The sequence below is a fragment of the Batrachochytrium dendrobatidis genome, assembly GCF_000203795.2.
Source record: "Batrachochytrium dendrobatidis JAM81 unplaced genomic scaffold BATDEscaffold_6, whole genome shotgun sequence".
Taxonomy (NCBI): Eukaryota; Fungi; Chytridiomycota; class Chytridiomycetes; order Rhizophydiales; genus Batrachochytrium; species Batrachochytrium dendrobatidis.
In genome coordinates, this window is record NW_006281104.1 from 405697 (window position 1) to 426410 (window position 20714).

The 20714-nt window shown below is 39.9% G+C and overlaps 6 protein-coding genes across 6 annotated transcripts; 4 read left to right on the plus strand and 2 right to left on the minus strand.

Moving 5' to 3' along the window:
• Window positions 1-475: 475 nt before the first annotated feature.
• BATDEDRAFT_24895 (uncharacterized protein) lies at window positions 476-5160 on the plus strand (the record flags this gene model as incomplete). The annotated part of the gene is made up of 8 exons (XM_006678894.1): window positions 476-1124; window positions 1292-2216; window positions 2339-2437; window positions 2572-3121; window positions 3226-3331; window positions 3407-3622; window positions 3651-3893; window positions 3983-5160. 8 exons carry the CDS (start codon window positions 476-478, stop codon window positions 5158-5160), a joined length of 3966 nt encoding a protein of 1321 aa, XP_006678957.1.
• Window positions 5161-7977: 2817 nt separating this feature from the next.
• On the plus strand, window positions 7978-8835 carry BATDEDRAFT_1483 (uncharacterized protein; the record flags this gene model as incomplete). The annotated part of the gene is made up of 1 exon (XM_006678751.1): window positions 7978-8835. A coding segment is annotated over one exon (858 nt), but the record flags the coding sequence as incomplete, so codon positions are not given.
• Window positions 8836-10418: 1583 nt separating this feature from the next.
• On the minus strand, window positions 10419-11489 carry BATDEDRAFT_2171 (uncharacterized protein; the record flags this gene model as incomplete). The annotated part of the gene is made up of 1 exon (XM_006678754.1): window positions 10419-11489. A coding segment is annotated over one exon (1071 nt), but the record flags the coding sequence as incomplete, so codon positions are not given.
• Window positions 11490-12719: 1230 nt separating this feature from the next.
• On the plus strand, window positions 12720-16859 carry BATDEDRAFT_24898 (uncharacterized protein; the record flags this gene model as incomplete). Its single annotated transcript, XM_006678895.1, has 4 exons — window positions 12720-12779; window positions 13216-16122; window positions 16202-16531; window positions 16620-16859. The coding sequence occupies 4 exons, from the start codon at window positions 12720-12722 to the stop codon at window positions 16857-16859; spliced, it is 3537 nt and encodes a 1178-aa protein (XP_006678958.1).
• A 261-nt stretch (window positions 16860-17120) lies between these two features.
• BATDEDRAFT_24899 (uncharacterized protein) lies at window positions 17121-18404 on the plus strand (the record flags this gene model as incomplete). The annotated part of the gene is made up of 6 exons (XM_006678896.1): window positions 17121-17341; window positions 17505-17586; window positions 17659-17746; window positions 17820-17998; window positions 18124-18288; window positions 18366-18404. 6 exons carry the CDS (start codon window positions 17121-17123, stop codon window positions 18402-18404), a joined length of 774 nt encoding a protein of 257 aa, XP_006678959.1.
• Window positions 18405-18655: 251 nt separating this feature from the next.
• Window positions 18656-20132, minus strand: BATDEDRAFT_19556 (uncharacterized protein). The gene is made up of 2 exons (XM_006678844.1): window positions 19890-20132; window positions 18656-19795 (listed from the first exon to the last, which is right to left on the minus strand). The coding sequence occupies exons 1-2, from the start codon at window positions 20126-20128 to the stop codon at window positions 18727-18729; spliced, it is 1308 nt and encodes a 435-aa protein (XP_006678907.1). The 5' UTR covers window positions 20129-20132; the 3' UTR covers window positions 18656-18726.
• Between the last annotated feature and the right edge of the window lie 582 nt (window positions 20133-20714).

The window sequence follows — 20714 nt, forward strand, 5'->3', positions numbered from 1 at the left end:
ACCATTTAATTCCACCCAATCCATATAAACAACTATATTAAACTCTGCAAGTCTGATTCCACTTTTCAACCTCTCCCAATCAATTGATTTTTAAATTATATTTAATATTTTTTCAAGCAATCACGACGGTACCCAACACTGTCCTGTTTAAATTAATTTGCCAGTCCGCTTCGAGAAAGCTTCTTTTGTGCACCTGACGTAATTCCATTTAAAGTAGCTTTCTTGCATAGCTAATTTCATTCATATAAATCGAGCATTTTAATCAAATTAAGCACCCAGATACTCTATTTACTTTTTTGACAGTTTAATCCGACTACACTTGACACCGATCCTTGCTGTTTCAAGTGTAAATACCTATTGACTATATTTAGGCAAGGCGTTCATGACTTTATACTATGTTTAGCCTATATATTAATCACATGCAGTATTTTATACTTTATTGCGTGCAAAGTAATAGATTATAAAATTGATACAAATGAGCAATCTTGAAAAGGATAATGAGCCTGACTCACCAACCTCGCTGTATATACTGGAGACACACGACTACACTATGCAACCAAGCTCAAGCAATTTAAATTTTGAAGGTAGATCTGCATCACAAAATGATTGGAGTCGGTTTTTTCTTGCGGCCCCACTATTGTCCGATGATCCTGTTTATTTACATGCAGACCACATTGAAGAATTGGATATACCCGTCATATCTACAGTGACCCATATACAGGCACCATCGCTTTTTGATCCCTCTTCTAGTCTACAGGAAATTGATATCGATCCAGTACTGGATCAGATTTCCACTGTTGTTGCGCAGACTCCTCATCCAACCAGCATCACGGTTCAGGCGACTAGAGATGAAGATTTAAATAGCTCTATATCGCCATTTGCTTTGGATACCCTACCTTGGTTCAACACCCCCTCCAAATTTTCCACTCTTACTACGGCTTCTGGTGCGTATTGCTCTACTCTAGATAAAGGCTTGAACCCATCCAACTCTAAAGCATCCTTAATACCATCTCGACATGCATCGGATCGACGCAATATTGAAGATATATCATTGGAATGTCCTACTATATCTAATGCAAACACTAATCTATCGAATATCAATGAGTTTAATCTGAATGCATCAAGTAAGTCAACCTTGCTTGGCTTTATCATATCCTTGAACTCTATAGAAACAAACTTTAAACGGATAATTTGCCACATTACAATGCGTGACTCATTATTTCGAATAAAAAACTGATCGTGGGAAACATGGCTCGTCGAAAATTCACTGGATACACTGCTGGCTTAATAGACGCCGCTCCAATGTTGACAAGCGGCTTTGGTATCCTGGATTTTCCAAACGAAATCACAGGAAATAAAAACTACAGCTCCGCTAATGTAGAGCAGCTTCAATATTCTAATTTTTGGTCCACTCCTGTTCCAAACGATGCAGTATTTGCAAGGCTCCCTTTTGCGCAGGCCACTGAAAATATGGCCACTAATGATAATCCGTCCAGCTCGGTGTGTCTGAATAGTTGGAAAGAAAATTCCCAAAACGATACGCTAAATCCTAGTACGATCATCTCGGGAATGCTTGCAGAAAATACAACTACCAATGACGCAATATTTGGTGATCGACCTGAGATTTCTGACTCATCAACAAGATCATTTCTTCAACACTATGATCATGACATCAACTGTCTTTGTAACGTTTGCCATACTATACGGATACAAATGCAGACTTTTGGAACCATGTATGAAGGCGACATCAACAATGCATCTGATAATGGATTCACAACGTATCCCATTTCCCAGTCATCTCGATTTAATGCACCTTTTGAATCTGATAAAAACTTGCAATTTAACAATAACAGCAGTAAAAATAGGGAATATTTGCTGGCTAGAAATATCGGAGTAAACAATCAGACGGACAAAACACTTCAGCAATTACATCTCCAAAATACTTCCAGCTTGAATAAATTACCTACGCAACCATCCCTTGAAACTCTTGCTTTCAAAGAGAATGCCATAACCACACTTTGTCTATCCAATCTTTCGCCTACAATATCCGAGCAGCACTTGGCGTCTGGATATACACCCAAGTTTGAATTTTCCTCGACCCTCAGTGGTGTAGCACATGTACCAGGAAGTCTAATTCTCGCTGCTATGGAAATTTCTTTTCATGGATTTTGGAATCGACTGCGAACACCAGACGATATGGACATTCAATCTCAAAGGTAATGGTTCATATTGGCATGCCATACCCAACGTATAAACAGTTGTCTGGTTCTAGTGCATTTATTGCATATTGTGTTCTATTACAATCCTCTTAACATGCATCATTTATTCGATAATGCAGTGTGTTGGTAGAGAAATTTCTTGGGCCACGGAATGTAGAGTATACAGTGCTGTTGATCCATCCTCGTGTTGTGCAAAAATCATATGGCAAAGAGAAAAGGTGAATAGAATCAGACCATTGATTTAATTTGGCATCAAAAGTATGGCTCGTATTAACCAAGTTGCATACTTGTTTGTCTTTTTCATATTAAATGCCATTGTTTTGGGGTTTTAAATTACCGACATCATCTGCAGATTCTTTTGTCCTCAGCCAATTATATACCTCATTGGTGCTGGATGGCCTAAGCTTATTGGTGATATCAAAAACAAGGATGGTATCGAACAGATTCACCCACACGCTAAAGCATCGTTTGTGGACAACAACCACATATCATGGACTTCTGATGCCCGTCTAACTAAAAACCAGTTTCGGTATACAGCTGTATCTCCAACTACATCATCGAACACCAAAAAAGTTACCAAGCAACGGGATGCTCATAATATCAACCATCGCGATCGTACTCGGTCATCATCATCGTCAAAATCTATTGAAGTCATAGACCACGATTCAGACACAGATGACTCTAGAACGGTTTTGGATGGCGAATTTTTGAGCTCTCGCCATGGTGTCAAGTGCAATCTGGAAATGGAACGGCGGCGCGTAAACCTGCTAAGTAAAACATCCTCATACGGTAGATGTGCTACTCCTTCCATGCAAGGTCCAATTCACTGCATGTCAGCGTATACAAAGGGTTTGTATATTAGCGATTTTGACAATCGAAAATCATTTCATTTAAATTTTAGGGTATGTATACACTAGACTATTTCTGTCAAATTCAATATTATGCGAGTTATGATGCTCTAAACATTTAATTCAACCGTTGATATGACACTTTGCAAACTATTCAGATTTATGGAAATGTATCAAAAGAAGAAGTGTGTAGGATTCGGTCCAAAGAGATCAAGGTCATTTCCAAACCCTCGCGAAACAAGAGTGTCGCCAAGTCATCTGAAAGTATGTCCTATCATTTATACTTTTCCAGCCTATTGCATGTATGATTTTATTCTCACTTGATATGAAATATTTTAGACATCATTTGCTCTGGACATTATATTGCACTTTTTAATCGAGTTCGATCACAAACAATCAGTACTCGATACATGTCTGTATCTCAAGATGGCTCTAAACTAACCTCACGGCATACTCCATGGGACACTTTTATAATTTGGCTCGAGTCTGATCCAGTATATATTGCACGAAAAGCAAACTTTGATGGAAATAACAAATCCGTCGTGTCAGATGATGGTAACTCACTTGAAATTCGATAAAACAGGCTTCAAACTAAATATTGAACTAATGTCCGTTTTAGTGCGTAGTTTGGATTTTGAATCAAACAGTCGGAAAGAAAGTCTTTGGAATGTAGACGGCGAAAATTCGCAGTTATTCAAAGACAAGCCCGAATCAACTATCCACTATGGCAATACAGTGGTGCTCGAAAATCTGATGACTGGCTTGCTCACTGTGCCCCTAATTGTGCGAAGAGTAAATGGAAAGTCAATGGCTGTTGTACAAGAATGTAAGTAAATGACTGTCAATTTAATTTTTCACTTGGTAATCATACCTGTATCAAAACTATATTGATTAACATATTTTGTTTTTAATCAGCAGACTCACCAACACTAGCTTCCGAATTTACTCGAGCCTCGTTATTTCTTTCACAAGATCACTGCCATGGCAATATCGAATCTAAAACAAAAGATGCAGTGTCACAGCTTCACAAGATTTCGTTTCAAGTCAAGTCACAACCGGGTCATTACATTTCTCTCCGTGATGAAAGTATTGTAATCTATCAGGCCCAATCCAGTTTGTCACAACCTGATGATAAATCTACGTTGGATATGGCTGAAAAAAAGACAGACCATCAGTTTAAAGCATCTGATTCTTTTAAACTGACCAAGCCATTATTGCCACTTCAAGGCAAATCTCAGCACGCACACAAGGAACCAACTCTGAAACCCCTCAAACGACCTTTACAAAACACGGTGGAAGCTTCTAAAAAGCGGCTTAAAGATATTCAGTCTATATGGGGCGATGCATCCAATATTAGTATGCCGCAGTCCAAAACTGCAGACTTTTCAGTACACGCTAGTCAATACAAGACAGATTACTCGACAAAAAATAGTACAGTAACTACTGAAGATATCACAGAGCTTTCTGTTTGGTCAATTGTTGGCACAGAGGTTGTTGAGCATACATTTTCTCTACCGCCAGATGATATTGGGTTAGACTCTGACACGATTTCTCCAACAACTCTCAAACAGACATCGCTACAGCCTACCACTACCAAAATACCAGCATCAACTCAAAGTAGTTCCACTGAAAATATATCCAAATACTCATCTATACTAAACTCTCCTGAAAAATCAACTTGTCTCGGAGCCCAACCTATGCCAATCATTGATCGAATCAGCCAAGAAGGCACAAACGTACTTGTTTGCATTGGATCTCAATTTGGTGTCAATTTTTGGATATTCGCCGGAATTGTTCCAGCAAAACGAATGACCATCAGATCAACCTTTATCTTTATGGCCGAGTTTCAATGTCCAATTGAAATCATACGTCATAGCTTTACAGGAAATAGAGATCACCCATCCAACGCAAGTAAGAATCGCAATATACCATTTACCGCTGCCACCAACAAGGCCAATAACAAGCCGGAGCCATTTATCATTGATCAAAATGATAGCAATGCATGTATCACGGAAATAGTGCCGCTACTTGTATTGCGTGATAAAATGGTTTTCCGTACAGAGTATTCGCTTCAGCTACAATGGCAAAAATAAAAACTGATCATGATAAAATAAACTATCAAGTTTTGCATTGGTCTGATCAACTTTGATTTGGAAATAAGTGATATTTTGAATAGATACTAAAACTACAAGCCTATTATGCAGAGCTGAACATCAAATTAAACTTGTAATCAAAGCATGCTGTTGTAAGTAATGGTTTCTAAACTAGTTAAAATAAAAAGTTTTTCAGACATGAGCTTCCGTGGCGCAATTGGCTAGCGCGTCTGACTGTTAATCAGGAGGTTGGTGGTTCGAGCCCACCCGGAAGCGATTACTTTTTTTCATTATTTACGCATTTTGGTTTTTCATATTACCAATTCATTTATTTTTATCAAGCGTGTTTTTACCATGCTCGGTGCCTTTTTGTAAAAACCGTCAATAACCCAAGTCTGATGAAATGATTCAAGCATTAGTTTTAGCGGTAAAAAATACCGTGAGCCGTTAAACCTATACAACCAGTTTCGAATAGTCAGTATAAACAATGCATATGTTACAAAGTGCACAATGCCTTTTGTTGAAGAGTTGGATATTACCAATAGGAATGCATTTTAGCTCGCATATTTATATTGCTGAACCAACGCTTTGTGCTCTCATTATTCAGTTGTCGGATATCCATCTAGTTTATTGAGTGTCATTGAACAGAATTACTAAAATAATAATAGCATTGCTTCATTTACGCACCCATTACGGGGTACAGTCTTGAAGACTGAATACCCAGTCTGTAACAGTGATACATATTGGTTACAGCAATCAAATATCATGTCATGTAGACTTTGCTCATGATTGATTTTAGACAGTCAGCGCAATCAACAAGCTGTTAATGAGCAGTGTTTTGGTATTACAGCTATTATACGGTTCATTTACCATGACTGCACATTGTGCATAATTACTTGTACTTTCAACCACTATCCGTATCAATACTTTGCTTCTTACTACTCTACCAGTTTGTACTCAAAACCATGCGCATCATTCCAAATATCCTTGTACAATATACATTGTTTTCAGAATTGTGGTTGTATCCACTCAAATCTAAATAATCATATACACCTTGAACATATTTGACATGACCTGATTCAATCCCAAACCAATGATTGCGGGGATTTTCCGAGATAGTTGAAGCTGCATCATTAATGATTTCAAACGGCGTGGTGGTATGACAAGCTTGGTTTAGAAATACACGTGCTATCAACTGATTCATCACCGTCCAGTTTTGAATACTCAGCTGATTCATGCTTCAATCAGGTTTGCTTGAACATGTACAAGGAATGAATACAGCCAATAAAAATTAGATATGCCAGAATACTAAATGCAGAATGTGTTTCATGTGCATGCCAAGCATCCAATCAACTATAATAAATTGCTACAGGGTGTCAACAGTTCAGCGCTATCAGTCTGAATCCAACACTTGACTCAATACATGTGAGTTTAGAACCACGCGAGTTACATGTGATAAAGTATAGTCTGATTATATACGCTTTGCATTGATTTTCTCGAGTCTAATCGATTTAAAATCGGAAACGGGTATCAATATTACATTTGAATATGATTTTGATGGGGCTCCTTGAAATTTGTTGTCTATGCAGTTAGTTCAATCAAAAACAATGCGTAATACCCTTATTTAAATCTATAGCTTGGATACATGTGGTTGCGAGCCATATGCATTTGCATATGATATTCATGTGTTTTTGTCAATTGACATATGTATATTCAATCATACCATTCAATCATTGCATAGTATGCTTTGTAGATTCAAGATATAAAACGGCGTGAAATGGTATGCAATCAATTCCATCAATCTCTACCATTGTAACACTTTGATACTCTACTTGCTACATATATACTATAGATATTGAAAATACTGTCTAAAATGTTTGTTTCTACCGTTTCTCTTGTTCTTGCTCTTGCCACCTCTGCAATTTTTGCGGCTCCAGCTGCCCCGTCTACAAAAGATGCCTCTAGCGATTTTCCATTCTACTTTCCCAAGCCTACTTATCAAAGTATTCCTTATGATCACTCATCCAGCCTCGCGGCTCCATCCAATGCTGATTCAGTCAAGATTGGCACTGCGTATATCCGTGACAAACTCAATCTCTCTCCTGACGAGTTTAGGGTTGACAGTAACTTTACAGACAGTGCTGGCGTGACTCACGTGTATGGTGTTCATCTGGTTAATGGCGCATCTGTAGCCAATCACCAGGCTGCTGTCCATATCAAAGACGGTCAAATTACGTCGTACTCTGCTTCGTTTGGTACTGAAAGCCATTTTGCCAAAAGTGAACTTTCAGTCGCAGAACCCAAAGCCAAACTGACTTTTGAACAGGCTTCTGATCTTGTATCCAAGGCCAAGGGTCTGCCAGTTTACTCTGACTTTAAACATGAGCTCGAGTATGTTCAACAGGCTGATGGCACGCTTGTGTATGCTTACAAATTCCAGCTTCGCGACGCGGATGTTAATTTCTGGTTCCAAGTTTGGGCCGATGCCAACACTGGTACGGTATTTCGTGTTCAGATACTAATTTTTGTGGATTCAACACTAATCTGAATGTAAATGGATTGATATTAGGTAAACTGATCCAGGCTGTTGATTTTGGTCATCGTGCAACATACAAGGCTATCAAAGTTCCTGGTCTCACTCCTGATGATGGCTTTACCAGCATCAGAAACCCAGAATACAGTGCATCGTCGCCAAAAGGATGGACTGACGGAACTACCACTGAGGGTAACAATGTCAGTGCTCTTGATTTAAGATCAAGAACACCGATTCCAGGAACTGGTGTTGACGGTGTATTCGACTCCAAGTTCAATCCTAAAACTGAGTTTACCGAGCCAGAAAACATGCAAGCGATTGCTGTCAATCTGTTTTACGTTACTAATCTGATGCACGATATCACGTACCAGTATGGTTTCAACGAGGCTGCTGGCAATTTCCAAAATGACAACTTTGGCAAAGGTGGCAAAGGCAACGATGGTATTATTATCAGTCTCCTGGATACTTCGAGAAAGGAAAATGCTGATTTCCATTCTCCAACTGACGGCCAGCCTGGTAGAATGAGAATGTTCCGATTTGCTCACTTTACGCCTAATCGCAATCCTGGTCTGGATAACCAAGTCGTTATGCACGAATATGGACATGGTGTCTCAGGTCGGTTGACTGGTGGACCTGTAGCAGTTGGATGCTTGTTTGAAGGTGAACCTGGTGGCATGGGCGAAGGCTGGTCTGATATATTTGCCATGATCGTGACTGCCAAGCAATCCCATAGAGCCAACACTCCAATTTTCCTTGGTACATATATTTCTGATTCACCCAGAGGTATTCGCTCCCATCCTTACACGACTGACATGGAGGCCAATCCCCTGACTTATGGCGATCTTAGGCAGCGCCAAGAAGTTCACGATGTTGGTGAAGTGTGGGCAGCCATGCTTTGGGAAGTCTACTGGAACTTGGTCACCAAGAACGGATTCTCTACCGATATTTACAATGCCAAGAGCAATTCTGGTAACACTATTACTATGCAGAATATGATTGGTGGTATGATGCTCCAGCCATGCTATCCCACTCTCATTAATGCTCGTGATGCTTTCATTGAGTCTGATGTTAATCGCTACAAAGGTGCCAACAAGTGCGAGATCTGGAAAGGATTCGCCAAGCGCGGTCTGGGAGTCAAGGCTGCTAATTTCAAGAACGATTTCTCTGTTCCTGCTGAATGCGGTGGTGATTCACCCTCACCCTCACCTTCTACCACTACAAAGAGAGTTACCACTACTGGAAGAGCTACCATTACTACAAAGAGAGTTACCACCACCACTGCTCGTGGTCCTAAGCCTACTTCTGGATGCACTCGCATGGACATTTGCTGCATCTATGTTGGAAAAAGTTGCGATCAAAACTAGATGTTCAAGTCTAGTAATTGTTTCTACAATTTATTGAATGAAATTATATTGTAACAGTGTATAAAAAGTTTATATTGGTAATGGCTATTTGGTGTGTATGGCTTTGTGACAAGTAACGATATTAGTTTAACCTCGAATGAATACGGCACACTTGCATGGAGTTATCTATGCTTTGATATTCGAGTTTATTCAGCAAATAAATCCATTCAATATCAAGTAAAGGCTTGAATGAAATACATTCAGATCCATCAACCCAGAATATGCTGTTTTTACAAGACATTGACTAGTAATACAATATGTCCACCATTGGGTAGAGTTGTATCAATCAAAACAAGTATAGGCTGCATTATCACAATTACTGATGATCGATCTCAGAATTCTGTTTAAACATATCAATCAATGGCAATGACTGTTGAAAAGGCTAGCATGGATGACAAGTGCAAAGTAACTGATTGAGTCGAGAGTATCAATTACACAATCTACCTGCACAATATTCAACTATTATTGACATGATTGGAGTATTGAACATCAAGTTTGATATGCGGTGTCATGGAATCATCTGGTTGTCCATATGATTGCCAATCACCAAACGTGTAGTTGTCAATGTTCAGATCCAACATAAAACAGATGACCATTGGTGATGAGAATGTCATGCAGTATTGATTTACAAATGCTGACACCAAACCACAATGCATTTGACAAACACACCTAACGAATATTACCGTATAATTGGTTTCAATCAACATCTACGGCCATACACACAAGAAAATACCGGATCCCGTTCGATCTCCGAAGTCAAGCTTGTGATGGCTCAGTCAGTACTGTGGTGGGGGACCACACGGGAATACTGAGTGCTGTAGTTTTTGCTAAATTAACAATCTGATATCGTTTTGGATCAAATCTCAACTTGAATTAATCTTGTTCATATTAGCTGCATTCAGACAATTACAGCATTATGTTTTCTCAGCTTTTCGACAAAATCCACTAATCTCCCGGTGATCTTGCAATGTGGATTGTGTATCGAGCAAGTAATGCAATCGATTTCTAATAAGAATATAGCAACTATTTAATCATTGTTTATTCTCAAGTAAAATAGACGCAGCCAGTGAAAGATGAATACGGCTGTAATAAAATGAAATAGTATATCCAGCTCTAGGCAATCAAATAGACAACGCCAAGAAATAAAATTCAATGAAAACGTATCAAAATTAGGTATCATATCTCATTCAACATGACTCGAGCGAGTTAAAGTAGCATGGGATAAAAAAGCAGTTTAATCAGCGAATCGTCATTCGAGAGTATGTTTTTGCAAGAACTTCGTCAACATCGTCACCGCCACGTTTGGTTTGAGCTGTTTTGTTTTTGCGTGACTCGAAAGCTTTCCAAAACTTCAAGTTCTCGTCACTGGCTGTAGATGCAACAGTCTGTCCGTCCGGACTCAGTGCAGTGTGAAGTACACGAGAATCGTGGCCAGACAAATCAGCAACTTTGTTGAGAGAAGGATAGCTCCAGATTGAAAGATGATTGTTTGGGAACCCATGGGATGTCAAGAGTTCTTTGTATTCGCGCGACCAAATGATGGATGTAACTTGTGATCCAGCATGGATTGTGGATATCTTACCAGCGGTTGTAGTGTTCCAAAAATGAACATTTTGGTCAGATGTTCCTCCACCCGTTGCAAGAAGATTGAGCTGCCAAGGACACCAGGCGAGAGCTTTCACTGCTGCCATATGCTCAGTTTTGGTGAATTTTGGGGTAGTGGAGCGAATATCCCATATATTGACCAGATTGTCATTTCCCCCACTTGCAAGCATTTGACCATCTGGACGCCATTTCAGTCCGCATACTTCTGAAGAATGGCCCAACAGTTCAGCAACTTTGTGGTTTGCAATTCGAACATCGTGGTGCCAAATGCTTCCATCTCTAGACCCAGACGAAAGAATATGCTTGTCCCATGACAAAACACCGACACGACTGTTACGGCCGCGCATTGTTCGAATTTTCGAGTTAGAGTCTAGATCCCATATTTGTGCATCTCCATTATCAGTGCCTACTGCCAGATACGAGCCATCGGCAGTCCATTGTAAAGATGTAATAAAATTATCATCGGCGGTTTGACAAAACTCTTGCACACTACCTGTATCTGCGTTCCAAATGTACACAGTTTTGTCAAGAGCAATTGCAAGTTGATTTTTGGAAGACCAATCCAACAAGCTAAGGTAAAAATCATCAATCAGACCAGGAGCATCAAGAACTTTTTCTGCAATAGTGGGTATACGACGCTTTGCAAGCTTGACATTTGGAGCACGAAGCGGACGATTCCATGTTGTGCGCAGATCTTGCCGCTCAACACCAGGTGGTTCAATGTTGAATGCCAAGATACGTTGGTCAATGGCAATACCACACGCCTTTGCCAACTGCTCCTGATATGCAATGGCATCAGCATCCATGTGTTTGGGAGGCTCGATCGGACCTTTGACACCACTGAAATGTGACGAGTTTTCCATGGCATCTCTGTTTGGAATAAAGCGATCGTACGTGGTGATCTTGGATTTTAAACGTCTAGTACCAGGACTACATATGACACTACCAACACTGTGATGGATTGTACGCATTAACTGTGCATGAGGTTGAGGTGGTAAAGAGCTTTGATGCTTTATGGGCGATTGATAAGACCGATGAGTAGATGGCGAGGATGGAAACGCAGCAAGTTTTGCAAGCCCGTCCTTTGGTGATGACTTTTTAGGAGTGAGATGCATTTGCCGTTGGAACTGGGCAAGAAGCGAGCCTTCTGACGAGGAACTGGGCAATCCCATAGACGACAAGGTGCCATGAGTAGAGCCAGTGCGAGTGGTAGAAAATATATCAGATTTGTCAAGACCCAAGTTGATCTTGGTTGGAGTGGATGCTCCTCGTCGATAAGCAATAGGAGAAGTTGTACAAGAGTCGTTGCCAAACATGGATGCTGGTCGTCGAGTCGTACTCGCTGCAGCAGTGTTGGATGTAGTCATGAATGGGTTTCCTCCACATGGTGCGACATTGCGAGTACCTGCAGGACAACGCAGACTCGTAGCAGTCACTGAGAGTGGAGATCCAGCTGAAGCCTTGGATGCTCTGTGCAGTCGAGCACTCTTTGGACTGAGCAAGATAGCACTACTAGAATATGCAGCGACAGTATAGACTTCTGACAGCGATACTTTGGAAGGTGTCAAGACAGCCATGCAGTTACAGTCGAGGCTTGGATAGAAAGTCTGTCTTGTGGTTGGATATAACTATTGTCGAGGATTGTGTATCTGCCAACAGCAGCAATTCAAGCAGATTCCAGCAACTTGGCAATTGCAAATCAACTGCACAGAAGCGCGATGTCCGACTTGCTGTTTGGCCATGAATACTGCTGATAATCCATCTGCTCGTGTCTGGTTTCAATAAAACTCATCACTGCATACTCTCATCTAGTCAAATAAACTCTTGTTCAGAGTCTGATGGTTGCAACTGACATTCTAAACTCGACTGGTGTTAATCCATCATCAGCCAATTGATTCAATCTCATTTTCAGTCGTGATTTGCATGTACGCTTTTCATCTAACCAAAGCAAGCAATTATGGTCTCGAATTGAAAATATCTGCGTGATTAAGTTTCGCTTTGGCATTCTTATCCTTGAAATGTCAACTCACAAAACAGTCATAGAAGCTACTGCCGCACACGATGCATTTCTTGCCAAGGTTGGTTATCAATGTACATTTAAATATATGCATTTACATTTTCGTGTCTAGTGCTGCCTTCATTGGTGACATACATATCAACTATCAAATGCAGACCAAAGTTTTTATTTATCGAAATGGATAGCGGGTTTTACCATGGACACATTTCTATTTAATTTACTCGACTCAGCTTGCAATAATGGTCAACTCGAGTATAGCAAAGCGTGCTAGGCCAACTAATCACTCACATGTATTACTATACAGTTTGAAAAGCTGGTGATTTCTTCTATACCTGTACTTGCTTTGGGTTGTGTCGATAGACACTACTAGCCATATTTCTGCAAAAAATTAAGCAGGTCTTACGCGTTGTTCAACTTGCAAACCACCATGTACTCTAGTCAATAATGTATATTCAATACTGACGCATTCTGTTGTCATTGCTATATAACTTTGATAGATTGGATCAAAAATAGTAATATTGAGCAAAGATGGAACCACAAAATCACTTGCGTCTGCAATTTTCCTAGACCAAAAAGGCAGAGGCAAGAGCATATCTACATTACCCACACATTTTGTAAAGCCGCTCAAACAACGCAGTCTGCCCATTATTGCTAAACGATTCATTCGAAAAAATGGGAAACTACCCAATGCATTAGCTGCTAATTCTGAACAAAACGGCTCTGTAATGTCCGTATCCATGTCAGATTCATCGGCCATGCACCATTATGCGAATCTTGACAAGAGCAGCAAGTCTAAAAATGGAAAATCATTGGCTCAAAACAATTCTATCACCAAGAAACAATCAAACCAAGAGGAAAAAAGTTTCTTGCTACCAATTCAAGATGCCAGTAATTGTCAATCAAGTGTCAAAGAGTCTCCATCAGAAGCCATAAATCCACCATCAATATCCAATCGCTCGATAACTGAAAACTCGCATATTTCAAATTTCAGCACTAAATCAGAGCTTTTGTTAAATAACAAGGCAGTATACTTGGATGCAAGTTCTATCCCCATGCATAGTCCTGCATTGGACCAACGGCAAAAAGGCCCTCAAAATCCAAAACAAATTATGCTTCAAAAACAGAGAAAAATTCGATATGGAAATCTTATTTTTCAAACTCAATCCAACACAAACTCTAAAGCACATGATTTGCAAGCTGTATCTACAAACATAATTGATTCAAAAAATTCACTTGCAAGCTTTTTTCAAAAAGTAGACAGTATGCACTGTAATACTGCCAGCAGCAATACTTGTATTCGCCAGACATCAATAGAAGCATCCCATTCAAACTGTAGTCGCATTAAAAGTGAACATCAAAATGATTGCAGTAGTACTGATGAAACTAGAACTATCAATCCTGTCAACCAAAATATAGATGTGTTAAACCAATCAGTTCTGGAAAGCACCGTTGAAGCTATATCACTAGACAGCAGCACAAATGTACCCTCTCACATCAACGATCATCCAACTTATGATGGTGGCCAAATCCCTGAACCTAAAATTTTATCACGTACCGCATTAAATAAAGTTGAACACGGCAGTCAATCACAGACAAACCAACACTATATTGCATCTAGTGTGGTGCCTGATTCATCCAAATGCATACCAAATGCTACATCTGAAATTTCAGCCGCGTTGGCTCTTTATGCATGGACAGGTGCAAAAGCAACCTTATCAACCAAATGTCTTGCAAAAAATACGTCCATCTCTGGACCACAAAACGCTATTCAAGTAAAACAGACACCATCACTCACATCAACTCGAACACCCAACTACTTGGAAAAAAACAGGATTGTGATTGAATCACCCTCACCCCTTACTCCATTAAACTCTAAGCCACTTTTTTACAGTCATACTGTATCCACAAACGAAACTACCCAACTCGAGAGTAACGTGCTGGATCGTATTCGCGAGTGGACAGCGTGGGATGTTGCCATGCTGCGCGAATTAACTCATATGATTGAACCAGTTTATGCAGCAGACAAGCTGCATGAAGCAGCATCAAATGAGCTAAATGCAAAAATAGAATTGAAGCCATCTACCGACTCTGAAAACACAAAAAGTGAGGGAAAAGAAACCTTGCACAATCGACCATTTAAAGATCATAAGGATGCCAAGCATAACAACATGCACATTTCATTCAAACTTTGTGACTACGATATCAACAGTTGTAGTGGATCTATTTTGCAAACACTCTGCTCTACAGACAATCATACTTTTGAAAATGACTTTGAAGCTTCTAGCTTAATGAATCCAAGTGATCCACTGTTGAAGCCAATACAGAGCATTATCCATATCCATCAAAACCAAAATCCCAATATTCCAAAATCTACTGGAAATCACGACACTCGCAAATACGTTCGAGGTATTAATGGTGGTCTAGAACTCACATCAAATTCCAAGCCTGCTCAATCATCACAGTTTTATGACAATGGAATGAAATCCCCTCGATCTAGCTCGACAGCTGGACTACGTCAACTCATAACGACAGCTATTAATCCCAAGTCTTACACACCCGAAGTAATTGACTCGTACACTCAGCATGGGTTTCAACCTACTCCACAACACTATCCATATATGCGCAATTTGCCACCTTCGATCCCAAACACAAACTTTAATGTCGTGTCTATCAATCCAAACCAGTGCACTTCCTCTCCTGCCGTATATTCTCATCGTGCAACTCTAGATCCATCAGTCATTAAGCGACCAAAATTACCAATTAAAAAAAGCAAGAGTCAAAAAGTGGGTCATGAAGCTACTGGCGGTATGGCGCCTCGGAATACTGGAGTAAGTGGTAAGCCAAAACACAAATCTAAACAACTCGAACCTACTCGTAAAGCTATACCCCAACAGCATACATCGCTACAATGCAATACTGAGTCGGTGGATGAAGATGAAACAGAAATTGACAATGATTCTAGTACTCCTATACCATCCACAGACTTACCGTTATCCATTGCATGCACGTTTACAAACCCATTGAAAAGCGCAGATGTGGAAATAAAGGAAACTCGAGATTTCAACATGGACAGCGTGGGCCAGTACGTTTTAGATTCAGAGCATGCGAATGCAAATACTACTGCAATTGAATTTTCAAATAAGCATTGGGATGATCCGGATGTAGAGGCATCAACAGATAATATGGCGTATAATCTGTGGAATGAGATGCCTATGCCGTATTTGGAACAATCTTCCGTGCCTGAAGCACCAACTCTTCCTGATTCAAATTCATTGTACCATATACCAGTACACCACTCGAATACTAAGCCAGCACAACTGTCAGCCTCTTCTATTGGCAAGACACTTGGAGTTAAAATGGGCAGTCTGGGTCCTGACAAAGAAAACGAAACATATTTACAAAAGGTAAACCACTCTGTATCTAAATGCGTGCATGGTATTTTGATTCGAATTTATAATGTTTATACCAACACCAACATTTAAGCTGGAAAAACAAAATAGACAAAGAGAATATAGCAATCAGGTCAGAACACTAGCAATGGTAAGCTATTCCAGACAAGGCAATACCAGATCTTTGACCGACTCTCCATCCACTCCATTTGATGAACAAAGAATTGACAGTAGACAATCCATTAGCGAATCAGGATGGAATAATAATGAAAAATCAGAATCAGTTTTGCAGTGGTCGCATACTAAACGATCAATACCCCTGCGTGCACCTAGCTCGGTTGAATCAAAAACCAAACTACCAGTTATATTTCAGCGCAATCCAGTTGCAGAACAGTTGGCTGAAGCACTTTCAAAACGAGAAAAAGTACGGTATTATAAACTAGATTCGACTGTAATGTACAATACAGGTTAAGCAATATTAAAAACTGAATTTGTATTGACTGATTATTTAGATGAAAGCTTATGCTGCAGGAGTTCGCAAATCAACACATGCAAAGTTTTTTGAAAAGTCCACGTCATCTTCAGCACAAGGAGAGACTCGGTTTCCTCTCATTTCACTTGCCAAAAAGAGTATGAGTTTGAACGAAGCAGCATTATGCTCATTGAAGGAAATTAAAAATCTGGAAGATACACATGTACGTGATATGGCAGCAGCAGATTCCATTAGAAAGGAACTTGGATTAAAAGTGTAACGAAACCATCATCTAAACTTTACAGTCGACTAAATAAAATATTAAACTAGCTTATGTGATAAATTGGAACATAGATGCGTAAGATGCATTGCAAATGTAAATCAAATGTACAATTCCAGTCTTTCATAGATTAAACACGCATTCTCCGACCTGGATCAGGCTTTCCAGTTGCATAAATTCCTACAGTAGCAATATAGCTCAGAAAAGTTGCATCTACAGTTCCAAATACTATTTAAAGCCGTTGTTTGCATAGTATAAATTATGACTCCAGCACACTCGCTAGTTAGATACGACAACCCAGTTTTGGTGTCTCGGACAGACGCAGCAGGAAAGGTTGTTGGAGGAAAAACCGCAGCGGGGCAGTCAACAGACTCAAAGAGACCACTCGGTGGTCTGAAGAAACTCCCACCAGTTGATGACAAGGGTCGTGTAAAGACTCCTACACAAACTGAAGATATTCTCAACTCAATCCTACCTCCTCGGTAAGCCATTGCCATCTTTGATAGTATATCTTGAAATGATGCGTGTTTTCAACAGCATCTGCAATAGCGGATGTTCTAAACGTGGCGGATGAAGAAACGACTTTTATGCTTCAAGAGCTTGAAACTAATCATGTTTAGGATTGTGTAATACTTTTATTATTAGTGAGTGGGATGAAAATGGGCAACTGTGGGTCCAGAAAGTATCCAGTACTCCTGCAACCCGTCTAGATGTGATCAATCTACAGGTAATGGTACAACGTATCATGTATTGATGAATATAAATAGACTATAATATGCTAAAAATAGACTATTTATAGGAGCAACTGGACCACATGCTGCAGAAACGCCAAGCTAGGGAAACTGGAATTTGCCCAGTGCGCCGTGAACTCTACAGCCAATGCTTTGGTAAAATTGTTTTTCAATATGCAATGAATCGTAGCCTAATGTGCTAATCAAGGTGTTTAAAACGACTAAATAGACGAACTGATTCGTCAAGTCACCATTAGCTGTCAGGAGCGTGGACTACTTCTTCTTCGAGTGCGAGACGAAATTCGCATGTCCATTGCTGCTTATCAAACGCTGTACGAGAGTAGTGTGGCATTTGGTATGCGCAAAGCTCTTCAAGCAGAACAGGGCAAATCAGATATGGAAGTCAAGGTATATTTAGTCACTGACAGTTTTGCATAGTCCAAGAAATGATATAGCCAGACATTTGTTGACGAATTCTACACCCTATCGATAAACTATCAATTTCTGTGACTTACCATTGAAATTGCATTTAGATCAAGGAGCTTGAGGACGATAAACGTCAACTCGAGCAAAATGTACTTGAACTCAAAGCCAAATGTGAGGCAATCGAGAAGCGAGAAAGTGAGCGACGCGCAATGGAAGAAAGAAAGCATGCCGAAGAGATTGCATTCCTTAAAAAGACAAATGTTCAGCTCAAGGTAATACCACGATTTGATGTTTGGAAAAATGACGAGTAGCAAGTACCTGATTTATTTTTGTGTAAACAATATTCTAGACACAACTTGAGGGTATTCTGAGCCCTCAAAAAAAGTAGTAATTGAAAACATTACAAATCACTTTTAAATTTTTGATCTTCAGTTGACGTTTAATAGAATATGATCTTACAGCACTTTAAAAGGTTTTCCCAAATATCGGTCAGCAACAATCAGATGGCCGTGATCTCAAATAAATAATCTAGTCTGCAGAAAAAGGAATGCCCACTGGCTATTATAATGCAATTTAAAATGGCTAGAATATCCAAAAAATAGCTGGATACTGTATGATAAAGGAAAACTAGCAAGAGTAAATGATGGCAATTGTTTTATTTTTAAAAGGAACATCAATGTAGAGTTCCAATTATCGAGCAGTTGAAAAGATCAAGCGCATGGCCAGACTCGTACAGTACGATCGTACGAGCAGGACACCAATGCATTGGCGGCCACATCAAATGTAATACCGCGTACTAGCCCTTCATGTCCAGTTAGCTTATTGATAATTCTTCCAGAGGCAATATGGTACACAATGCACGACTTGTCGTCGCTGGAGGCAAACAGAAATTTACCACTTGGATGCCAGCAGCAAGAAGCTTGAGTAAAGCCATCTGCATCCACACCCCACAAATCATGGACAATTCGGGAAGTACGTGCTTGATAAATGATAATTCTGCCAGCTTTAGAATCGGTATATACAGCAACATGGTGTCCAGAAGGTGAGGGAGAGATACACACGGGAACAAACGATACCCATGTGTCACCATTGGAATTCATGTTGACAGGAGTGATGGCAAATGTTTCGTTTGCATCCAAGTCAATGTAGAGCAGATTGTGGTTATCTCGAACACCGACAATAAGAGTTGAAGATTGCAAGGTGGGGTTTGAGGGCAGGAAACAAACTGACTCGACCGTTCCTTTAAAGTTGACAGTGTTGCGTTTTGTAAACTGCGGTTGCATGATAGAGTCCTCGGTAGACGATCGTCGGTAGATATTAATGGAGTGATCATGCGATCCAGTAACAAGCCATTGACCATCCGTTGAAAACGCGGAGCAAGCAACGTATTTTAAATGGTCCTTCCAGGAACATAATACTTGCTGAGTGGCAAGGTTGGCCAGATGAAGAGTACCGTCCATTCCAGTAGTAGCAACAAGCAATGGATTGCATGGATACAGCGAGACACTCAGTATTGGAGATTTCTGATGAGTGAGGGTTGCAATGGTTTTACCAGAATCTGCCTCGCTTAGTCTGATTGTCTGATCTGTAGATCCAGTCACATATGCAGAAAATGATGGTGTCATGTATGGAGCATCTGGAAAGCTAGACACTGGTAAAGATGCAGCAGCTATACAAAGAATATTTGCTTGATGGATGCCAAAGTAAGTCTGGGGAGTAGATGTAAATGCAAGGTCTAGTTCACCAGGCTGAGTTTCCAGCTCAACATCAAAGTTGCATCTGATTCAGTCAAGGTTGAACAAGGATTAGTACCAACAAGCTGGTAAAAAGATGACAAAGATCATCTTGATGGATTATAACTGTATTGCTTTACCCCTGCATAGCAAGTTGATTCATTTGAGACTGGATAGCCCGAGTATCGTTCTCTTCAAGAATAGCAACAAGTGGTCGAGTAGTGGTTGGGACCAGGCCATCCAGGTTGTGAAGAGCATCAGCAGCCTCGTCCTCCAGGGCTTTTAGAGTGTGACTTAAATCATTGTCTTGCAAGAAACGGCGGACTAGATAAAGAGCGGTACGCTTGTACTTGTTGGTGGTATCTTCTAGTCCAGACATTTAGATAGTTGCAGTTGGGATGGTTGATAAAAGGTATAAAACAAGATAACAATGGCTTGCATCCACATGGCAGAATTCATGAAAACTCGCATTCGTTTGTCTGACAATTCAAAGTTTACTTGGCTATATTACTCAAATATACTCTTAGGCCAAGTATCATTTACTCATGAGTTTCATCAAGTGATTAAGCAATATATTTGAAACCCATCGCTTTGGCTCTGTTCAGAATCTGATTTTCAAGCGATTGAGCTGCTGAATGAAAAGCTAAAATAGTCCGAATGTTTTAAATAGATTCAGCAATTAGAAAAACTTGATTGCCGCCATGTTCATATAAAATGAAACGCTAAACAAGTACATAATAAACAGCCAATTTCAAGAATGGGTTCCAGTTTACTGGACAATATTCTGTTTTTGATCTCTTGATGATCGACATGGAAACAACAGTTGCACTTTTAATACGACCTTTGGTTTGTTGAACTGGAATGCAAGCGTATCTGAGATTTTAGGATACAGCAGAGAATCAAGCCAGGTTCAAAAATATAACTTTTATTATATGATGAGTATTGTGTCTATTCAAGATTGTCAA

What these genes read in the sequence shown, in the direction of transcription:
- BATDEDRAFT_19556 (XM_006678844.1), bottom strand. Translation starts at nt 20,128, where the DNA reads ATGTCTGGACTAGAAGATACCACCAACAAGTACAAGCGTACCGCTCTT. An exon ending in AATCAACTTGCTATGCAGGG is followed by an intron (nt 19,796 to 19,889) that starts GTAAAGCAATAC and finishes TGACTGAATCAG; the next exon opens with ATGCAACTTTGATGTTGAGC.